This window comes from Octopus bimaculoides, chromosome 5, assembly GCF_001194135.2.
Source record: "Octopus bimaculoides isolate UCB-OBI-ISO-001 chromosome 5, ASM119413v2, whole genome shotgun sequence".
NCBI lineage: Eukaryota > Metazoa > Mollusca > Cephalopoda > Octopoda > Octopodidae > Octopus > Octopus bimaculoides.
This window is the reverse complement of record NC_068985.1, coordinates 64,698,970-64,709,912: the sequence shown is the minus strand read 5'-3', so window position 1 is coordinate 64,709,912 and position 10,943 is coordinate 64,698,970. Positions and strand designations below refer to the sequence as shown.

General features: G+C 36.0%; 1 protein-coding gene across 5 annotated transcripts in view; it reads right to left on the bottom strand.

The window, feature by feature from the left end:
* Positions 1-1,315: 1,315 nt before the first annotated feature.
* Positions 1,316-10,943, bottom strand: part of LOC106881524 (zinc finger protein 271) — a 14,120-nt gene continuing 4,492 nt past the window's right edge. For 4 of the 5 annotated variants that reach the window (XM_052967761.1, XM_052967762.1, XM_052967763.1 and 1 more), the window contains one exon: positions 1,316-4,933. In XM_052967761.1, the coding sequence (XP_052823721.1) occupies positions 3,118-4,617 (1,500 nt within the window). In that variant the 5' untranslated portion in view covers positions 4,618-4,933 and the 3' untranslated portion in view covers positions 1,316-3,117. Of the gene's footprint in view, positions 4,934-9,807; positions 10,383-10,943 lie in introns of those variants that run through there. The other variant, XR_008264107.1, reaches the window with a different exon arrangement.

Here is a 10,943-nt window from a genome sequence, read left to right as displayed (position 1 = left end):
CAGATTGTTTGGATTGCTTTTGAGCAATTCACTTTTTATTCCTAGGTAACAAATTTGGTTTCACCTTGTTTGGTTTCTTGACTACCATTGTTGTCTTTAGAGTTATTGCTGAAATATCATCTTCCTCACAGCATCATCTTAGTTTTTCTGGCCCTCCGTGTAACTTGAGTACTTTACCCAAAACTTCACTATCTATATATTTTATTATGCCATTCATTAAACTTGGATACATCTTGATAAGGGCATAAAAACAAATTTGTTCTTTTTCCTCTCTATTTGAGTCATTGATCTCTGGAATCCATATTGCTTTTCAAAGCCTCCTAAATTAAATTTTTAGGTGGGGAGTTTTGGGCTATCTTCCATGATACTAGAAATAATCAAATCTTTTGCAGCCTGCAAACTTCATCTAATTTTGAAAATGTCATTTTTGACTATTTGTCTGAATCTACCTGTTTCTTTGACCTCAATAAGGAAATATATTTAATTTGACTAAGTGAGGAAGGTGTGAGAGAGTGGAGGGGGACAAACAGATACAGTGACAGTCTGAGATTTCTTTTTGTTTTAGGCAAAAAGAGACAGGAGTTTAGCACTGATTAAGAACTTAGGGTGTAATCCAGGAGTGAAAGAGCAAAACAAAGAGAGGCTTATGTTTTAGTCTAATATATCTCACTGTGGAAAAATTAAAAGAAATGGGAAAGATAAACAGAGAAACAGTTGGAGATGGAAAGTAAGAAGATTACATGTGTAGTGACGTCATATTAGCGCCAAAAAAAGCATAGGCGCCATTGCTGAATCTTTAACCACGCATGCGTGAGTTTAAACATCGAAGCGTTCCCGCTTCGATTCTGTCTCTTACCAAGGCAGACAGCGACCAAGCAAGACGTCTAAGCAAGCTCTCCCATTTGAATGTGGTTGAACCAAGTTGTCTTTATAACGACACCGGCACGAAGAACCGTACAACCAACATTTCAGGCTACTCTAAACCGGACAATTAGATGCTGTTTACCTTTTACACCGAACAATAAATATTTGTTGTTGTTGATCAGTTTGGAGTTTCTGCGTTCGGTCCTCTTCCAATTTAATGTAGGAGAGTTAGGTGTATATCTAAAGATATATAACCCACTCTCCTAAACATGTATATAATTTAAAATGTATAGTTATCCCATTATTTATATTTTATTCACTGCAGTATAACCTCTAATATTAATTATCAATAAATTGTACAGCTATAGAGTGAACAGTTAGTAAAGATCATTAAGAGAAATATGTAACTTTTATTATACATTGACTAAGTTTGTAAATTCTATAGTTTATGTTTGTGTTGACACAATGTAAAATGAAAGTAAAAGAAAAATTAGGAATAAACCAGCTTTATTTAAATTTTAAGTTATCATTCTGTGTAAATATTCTTAACTCAAAAATATTCAAGATATTGGGTTTCAGAGTTAAGATGAAAAAAGTTACAAGTTAAAAGAGAAAAAAACTGAGATCCTGTTTATCATTCTTTGTAAATATTCTTAATAACTAAAAAAAAAAAACAAAAAAACCTAAGATCTTGGCTTCAGAACTGAAGATGAGGAAAGTTTGAGGAAATATAGTGATATCTTGCATGACAGACATGTCCAGCCTATATCAACAAGGAGAACGGCTATTGATATACCAACAAAGATAACGATTCACAAATTATACCACTCAGCTTTATAAGGAATTATGCTATAAATAAGAATATTATAAAATTCTATAAATTTCAACAAATATGAGAATTGTTCTCTGATAGGATACACACATTATTATATACATAAGTTATTAAAAATATCAGAGCGGCAAGTTACCTTAGAAATGTAGATATAATTGTGATTATATAAAATATAATTTTGGGAGCTTTTTATCACATACTTTTTTCTTGGTTATAGAAGAGTTATTTTTCATAGAATAATTTTTGTCATCGATAGAGTTGCTGTCTTGTGAGAATACATATTCATACACACTCACACACACATATATATGAGGTCTGATGAAAAAGTATTAGGACTGGTGCTATAAAAACAAAAACTACAACAAATATCAATTGGGTATTTAATCTCCTTCGAATTAGTCCCCTTCTGAGGCTACACACTTTATCCAGTATCAGTTCCATTGATGGAAGCATTCCTGGAACTCCTTTTTTGGGGATAGTGAGGAACTGGCTCAGTGCATTCTCTTGAATTTCCTTGATGTCTTGAACTTGTCCCTTTCAAATGGGATTTGCTTTTTGGAAAGAGAAAAAGCCACAAGGGGTGAGATCTGGGAAATATGGTGGTTGTCAAACCTGGGGAACATTGTGCTTGACCAAAAACTGCTGGACAAGCTGCGGTGAATGAACAGGTGTGTTGTCATGGTGGAACTGTCACTCATTGAACACATGCAATTTTGTCCTTTTCCAATGAACACCATCCTGTAAATGCTGCAAAATGTCACTGTAGTACTCCTTGTTTACTTTCTGACCAGGTGGAGCATACTGATAATGAACAATGCCCTTGTAGTTGAAGAAAACTTCACATTGCTTTAACTCATTTGTGCTTGCTTCAGGCTCAGAGAGGTTGAGATTTTCCAAGCACTGCTATGAACAATAGAAGTGAATGAGAACATTATAACTTAGTGTGAATGCTTGACAGAGTCCAAGGTCAATCTGTGTGAAGTGACTTCATTCTGCATTCTTTAGCTCCATTACTATACTTTTTGATCAAGGAAATGCAAGAGAATGCAAAATGGCATTCCCAAAAAAAGATTTACTGGAATGCTCCCATTAATGGAAATGATATTGGATGAAGTGTGTGGCTTCAGAAGGAGACTACTTCATAGGATATTAAAAGCCAAATTGATATGTGATTTAGTTTTCTTTTTATAGCAACAGTCCTGATACATTTTGATAAAACCTTGTATAGTTAAGTGATTGTTTTTTTTTTGAGAAATATTATACCACAAATATCCCAGTAACAGTTTCTCTCCTGGATGAATATGTTCATGAGTAGTAAAGGTATATCTATAAGAAAATGATTGACAACATACCATTACAACAATAAGGCTCATCTCTTGTATGAACACTTTAGTGGTTAAGTTAATTTACTACAAAGTGATTTACCATATATCACCAAGATATGATTTTTCTCGTAAATGAATGTATTTGTGTTTAGTTAAGACACTTCCTTCAGAGAATGACTTACCACAAATATCACAATGAAATGGTTTCTCACTTGTATGAACACGTTTGTGTTTAGTTAGGTCACTATTTTGAGAGAATGATTTATTACAGATATCACAATGATATGGTTTCTGCCCTGTATGAATATATTTATGAATAGTTAAATGACTTGTTTGAGAGAATGATTTACCACAGATATCACAGTGATAAGGTTTCTCACCTGTATGAATATACTTGTGAGTAGTTAAATGACCTGTCTGAGTGAATGCTACACCACAGATATCACAGCAGTAGGGCTTCTCTCCTGTATGAATGCGATTGTGTTTAGTTAAGTGACTTTTTACTGAGAATAATTTACCACAGACATCACAGTGGTATGGTTTTTCCCCTGTATGAATATGTTTGTGAGTAGTTAAACTACTTCTTACAGAGAATGATTTTCCACAGACATCACAATGATATGGCTTCTCTCCTGTATGAACACGTATGTGAGAAGCTAGGTAACTTGTTTCAGAGAATGATTTACCACAGATTTCACAGTGACACAGGTGCTTTCTTGTATGGGTACATCTGTTGTGTATAATTAATTGACTTGTTTGAGAGAAAGATTTGCCACAGATATCACAATGATATGGTTTCTCTCCAGTATGAATACAATTGTGTTTAGTCAAGTGACTCTTTTCAGAGAAAGATTTTCCACAGATATCACAATGATGTGGCTTCTCTCCTGTATGAATATATCTGTGAGAAGTTAAGTGAACTCTTTGAAAGAATGATTTACCACAGATATCACAATGAAATGCTTTCTGTCCTGTATGAATACGAATGTGTTTAGTTAGGTTACCTCCTTCAGAGAATGATTTACCACAGACACCACAGTGATATGGTTTTTCTCCTGTATGAATACGTTTGTGAGTAGTTAATTCACTTGTTCGAGAGAATGATTTACCACAGATCTCACAGTGATATGGCTTCTCTCCTGTATGAATATATTTGTGAGTTGTTAAGACATTACTTCGAGAGAATGATTTACCACAGATATCACAGCAATATGGTTTTTCTCCTGTATGAATACGTTTGTGTTTAGTTAAGGTACCTCCTTCTGAGAATGATTTACCACAAATATCACAATGATATGGCTTCTCTCCTGTATGAATGCGTTTGTGAGTAGTTACTTCACATGTTCGAGAGAATGATTTACCACAGATATCACAATGATATGGCTTTTCTCCTGTATGAATGCGTCTGTGAGTAGTCAAGACATTATTTCGAGTGAAAGATTTACCACAGATATCACAGCAATATGGTTTTTCTCCAATGTGAATACGTTTATGAGTAAAGAGATTAGCTTTTTGAGAGAATGACTTATCACAGATATCACAATGGAATGATGTTTTTCTTGTATCTTTCAGCATCACATCAGGAAGATCATTCATTTTAGACTCTGTTATGCATTTAACACGGTTCTCAATTCATTTTCCATAATTTTTCTTCTTTCAACACATTATATCATATGTCTTTTTGTTTTCATACTTTATTCCTAACTAATATTTTTACAGTGTTTTTATCAGTATCTAAAGATACTGCAAACTCTATAAATTTGTCCAAGTTAATCCTGTACAGATTCCAGATAGTAATTCACCAAGAATTTACATAAACAGGGTTATATGGATTCAGTGTAATACCTTCCTTTTTTGTTGAATATGATGTATCTAAGTAAAAATTTCTTTTACTCCAATGTCATCTGATATTCTGAAACAGAGAAAACAGTATGAGATATAGAGAACAGCTAAAAAGGAGAGATTCAACAGTGGACATTTACTACAATACTATATTGATAAACTGTAAATATAAATCATTAGCAGAACATTTGAACTTTACTCTGTAAGTAGTTATTAAAATTACATCATACAACCTTATAAGAAGTCTACATATTTACTGGCTACAGCTACACCTTCATATTGTGTGAAATTATATATGTTAAACTAAGAAAAGTGGAGGATAACATTCTTTTATATCCAGAAACATCATTTGCTGTTGCTCAAATTTAAGTCAGTTCTGAGTGAGTAGGCATCAAAGTCATGTTTTCAGGGGTGCTATGAATTACACAAGATCAAACAAATAGAAACAAATTATTAACAAAATGTACCTGATATTAACAAAATGTACCTGATATAAACAAAAATGTACCTGATATAAATCTTGTTGATCTTTTTGATACCAACCAGCCTGAGTTTGCCCCTGATTCTATGATACAAGAAAACTATTTTAAAGTGAACAATTAGACTGTCAAATAAATTTGACTGTTTCTTTCAATTGGCACACAAAAATATTTTTATTGATTTTGTTTTAGTAACTTTAGCCTTCCTCAGCAACTTTTGCTTATCATTATTGAAATTCGAATGACTTTTACCTCTTTTCAAACATATGACAATAAAATGCCAAGTAGAAACAAATTTGCATTTGCAACACCTGCTTCTCTTCACTTTCAATCAAGCTTCCAAAGCTGTCAAAACCACCCAAGACATTTGTGTTGTTATGGAGAAATCATTATTACTAAAAGAACCGTAAAGAAATGGTTTCTAGATTTCAGGGAGGGGAAATTTAACTTAACAAATTCTTTGTAGTCCATCTGACTTATACACTGCATTGAAAAACAATTGAATGAGCTCACCCACGAAGATCCATACCAAACCACTAGAGAAGTGGCCCTGCAGTTGTGATGCTGTCATAATACTATAAAAGTGATAGACATATCACTTTCATTCAATGGGTAAAGTTAAAAAATTCAGGGCTTGGATGCCATATGCTCTGAACCAAAGAGACAAATGCCAGCACTCCTCTATCACTGCCAGTCTGCTCACTTGACACCAGGCTAGTTGAGGAGACAGAGATTTCTTTATTGTACTGTCACGTGATGAAAATGGTGTCTCTATTTCAATATGAAGCAGAGGAAAGAGTGATCTCCATCCAATACCACTAATTTGACTAAAAATGCTATTCAAGAGCTGTTAAGAAGTTCTACCACACCCACTGTATTCTTCTGATTATCATCATTTTTGGTCATTCTCCAACAATGATGTGGAGCTGAAAATGTGGGTTGATGAATTTTTAATTCTTTGAGTCAAGACCCAGGTGATTTCTACCATTAAGGTTTTGACAAGCTAGTAGAATGTTGCCAGAAAGTTGTGAACAATGAACAAGAAAATATTATTAACTGATTTGTTAAAATTGTTGATGAAAAATAGGAATTAAAACAGTGGGGGGGGACATCAGATTTATGATGACAAATATATTTTATGAAGTACTTTAATGTTTTCAAGCTTAATTGAAAAAAAGGCATTAAATTTCAACAGAAACATAATAACAAGAATGCTCAGATGCTGGAAAGTTGTGATTCTCCTGAGTCTTGTTTACAATTATTTTCTATGAACTTCAAGAAAAATATCTATATACATATTTGTATACATACACAGACATATAAGTACAGATATATATTCTTTTATGGATTTCTGTCCAAAGAGTGTGGCCATACTGGGGCACTGCCAGTATAATCACTTTCTCAAAAAGATGCTTACAGTACCTAGGTTTTCCAAGCAGTTGACCATCTAAATACTAACTAGGCATGACATTGCTTAACATCAGTGACTGGACAAGAACAGGTGCATTCAATGTGATATATATATATATATTATCAAACACACATACACAATGTATGTCCTTATCCTGTCTACATAATCTTCCATGTTAGAAAGACTTTACTCTTCAGTGAGAATGCAGAGTGGGCCAAGACTACCGATACAGAGGGTGCTTTCGATGTGAGCATGGGGTCATATGATGGAGCAGGCATATGCGATCTCATTGGACTATTCCTACTTGATACATTGGGCAAGACTTCCTGATGTATATTTTGCCATTTACAAAGATGATGCCCTAGCTTTAACCGCAAATACCAATGGACCAGCACAGGATCGGTTTAGGAAGGACATTATCCAATTGATGCAAACTTTCGGTCTTAGCATAACTACAGATGCCAACCTGACGGTTGTCAGTTTCTTGGATGTATCCTTAGATCTAAATAAGAATATTTATAAACCTTATACGAAGCCCAACAATAGACTTAGTTATATTAATGTGGGTTCCTGCCATCCCCCCATAGTGTTTAAAAATTTAATTAGAAACATTAGCAAAAGAATTTCTAGCCTCTCCTCCAACAAGGACATTTTTAATAGCGTTGCCCCAGTATATAATAAGGCTCTAAAATATAGTGGATTTAGCGAGGAAATAACCTATACACCTGTCACCAGTCCAATAATAAAGAAAAGGAAACATAGGAATAGGAAAACTAATCTGGTTCACACACTCCTACTCCCCCGAAGTCACCTTTAATATAGGTAAGTATTTCTTAGCACTGATAGATAGACATTTTCCAGTCAACCATAGTTATAGTAAGCTCTTCAATAGACATAACTTAAAAATCAGTTTTAGCTCAACTACTAATTTTAAAAATATAATCGCACACAACACACAAAAACTGCAAAATGAAACCAGAAGGGGATGGTAAAAGGCTAAACAGTATGACAATTTTCCTCTTCTGTGGTTGCAGGGCCCTCATCTGGGAAGTGACATGCTGTGACACCTTCTCCAACAGCAACTTGGCACAGTCAGCTACCAGCCCAGGCTCTGCTGCTAATCAAGCTGAGAAAGGCAAGCTGTCCAAGTATCGGTCACTCTCCAACGGGTTTATGGTCAAGCCTGTGGTGGTGGAGACTTCTGACATTCTTGGCCCCTGGAACATGTCCCTATTCACTGCTATCAAGGTGGAGATGAGTGTCAGCAAGTGTGAGCCCTGTGACTCAGAGTGGCTGTTTCAGTGCATCTCCCTCCACAGGGGCAGTACCTTTTCCATTTTGTCTGCTGGGGCCAGGGAGGTAACTTATAACATTAAAACTACAGGTTTCGTGAAGGAGCTTCACAGAGTATATAACAACGTATGTAACTATATGTATCATATATATATATACATATAGTCGTTTTTTATTAAATTTATCTATCTATTCCTTTAATAAATCAAAAGCATTTTATCATTAAGAGCACCAGATATTTGCCAATCCAATGTATAATATTGGTTTCAATTTGGCAACGGCCAACAGTTTCAAGGGGAGGGAGAAGTTGATTACATCAACTCCAGTGCTCAACTGGTATTTATTTTATAGACTCCAAAAAGATGAAAGACAAACTTGACCTTGGCAGAATTTGAACTCAAAATATAGAGATGGATGAAATGCCACTAAGCATCTTGCCCAGCATGCTAATAGTCAGCTCACTGCCATAATTCAATCTATAATATTGGTGAGGAAATGTTTGACACACCAAGTAGAAACAACAAAAAAAATGTAAAAGGAGGCAATAGCAAGAACAGTTACCTTATGGAAGAAATCTTTGAGGAGTAGGTGGATTGAGGCAGGTGTGAGAAAAAAAAGACAGTTAAAATTGCTCTATAATGATGTTAAGAAACACCTCTGCAAGCTAAGGAACACTGAGAGGGAGAAGGAAAGAAAGAAGGCTCAGGCAGTGAAACTGATGAAATCATCATCATCCTTTAACGTCTGTTTTCCATGCTGACATGGGTTGGAAAGTTTGACCAGAGCTGGGAAGCTGCACCAGGTTCCAGTCTAGTTTGGCTTGGTATCAACAGCTGGATACCCTTCCCAATGCCAATCACTATACAGTATGTGCTGAGTGTTTTCATGTGGCACTGGTACAAGTGCTTTTAACATGGAACTGACATGAGTGCTTTTTACATGGCACTAGTACAGGACTCTTGCAAGCCAATCCTCTTCTCCAGGGGATGCGACCTTAAAACTTATGCTGTGGAGGACAGGTCTTCTTAAGTACAGTACAGCAAGGCACCAGGTATTTTGGTCCTTTTTCATCTCATCTGAAAGGTTCAGCATTCTGAGGTCATCCTTCAGTACTTTGTCCCATGTCTTCCTGAGTCTCCCTCTTCCATTAGTTTCATCCACTTTGAGTGAATGGCACTTCTTTATGGAACTTTCAGCATCCATCCGCATTACATGACCAAACCAGTGCAGTCTTTTCTTGCACACTACATCTAAATCCTCTTATGCCTAGCTTCTCTCTCAATACACTAACACTCTGTCAGAGCATACTAACCTCATTCCTCTCTAGCTTTCACATGCTCTCTGCATTCAGGACCCATGTCTCACTACCATGTAGAATTGAAGTTCGTATGCAGAGAAAGAATCCTTTGGTTGTCAACAGAGGTAAAAGCTTTCTGAATCTGTGGCAAAGACTTTGCCCCAACCACGGACTTGGCCTGTTGCCCTCAGTAGATTGTCCCATAGGAACTTCCAGTTGTCCTCCACATCATATGCTTCTATCTCTTCCTTCTTCTCATCAAAGGCTTCATTAAGAACATCTCTAAATTTCTATTTGTTTGAAGGATCCTTGATCTTCCATAACTTCCTTTTCACATTGGCTTGTCACTGAATCCTTCAGGTCCTAACTCTGAAGTCACTAACCACAGCCTATATTACATTATACATTCTTCCCCTGGAAAAAATTTTGCATTTACTAGCATATATCTGTCCTTGTGTCTGGTGAGGATATTGTTGACCTAGCTGGTGTGCCACCAGACTGATAAATGATCAGATGGTTGGCAGATGCTCTGAAGTTGGTGTTGCAGACCAGTAAGCCATGAGCTTCACAAAACTCCAGTAACCTTGTCCCCTCTTCATTTCTGGAGCCATAGCCATAACCTCCATGCACACCCAGAAATTCATCAGGGTGTTTATCGAAAATCTTTACAAATTTTAAAAGATCTATTTTAGGAGCAGAAATGGTAACCTCTTATATAATTTCACAAAGTGTGCATGTATCTCATTGTTCAATATCATGTTACGTGTTTGATGAATATGAATTAATAAGAAAGGCAATCTTGAAACATTGAGTCTTTATTGCTTCATAAAATTTGTACAGTAGTTTGGACACAATGAAAACATTAACAAGTTCTGAAGGGTTGTCGTTTCTCCATCATCCTGGTGATTAAGTTTAGTTGTATGTCTTTGTTGTGTGCCAATTCTTCTCTGCATGGCTGGTTCCTGCAATTTGCTTCAATGACTGTTCTCACCTCTCTCGTGGTAAAATGTGGGTTCCAGAACACATACAAAATTTGTCACTTGAAATATATTATGCAAAACATGATTGGACTTTCAATCCAATTCCCACACAACATTTAATGAATTACAACAGAGGGTTCTATAACTGATCGATATTTTAGCCAATTGCAACAAATTAGTGTGGGGAGTCAATAATTACATGGTCGCTACATATACAAACAAAACTTAATAATTTTTTAATGCAACAACACTTGTTCTCACTACAAAGGCAGGTCAATGAGGAAACTTGGGATAGAAGAATGGTTAGTGAGAGCTGTGCGAGCCATGTACAGAGATGCTGTCAGTAAGGTGAAGGTTGGAAATGAGTACAGTAATGAATTCCAGGTAGAGGTAGGGGTTCACCAAGGTTACGTCCTCAGCCCCCTCCTATTTATCATAGTCCTCCAGGCGATCACGGAGGAATTCAAGACAGGTCACTATCAGAACTAGAGGAGAAGTTTAAGGTGTGGAAGCAAGGACTAGAATCGAAGGGCCTTAGAGTCAACCTAGCAAAAACCAAAATCCTAATAAGTAGGAAGGTAGATAAAACACAAACCCCTTCAGGTAGATGGCCCTGCTCA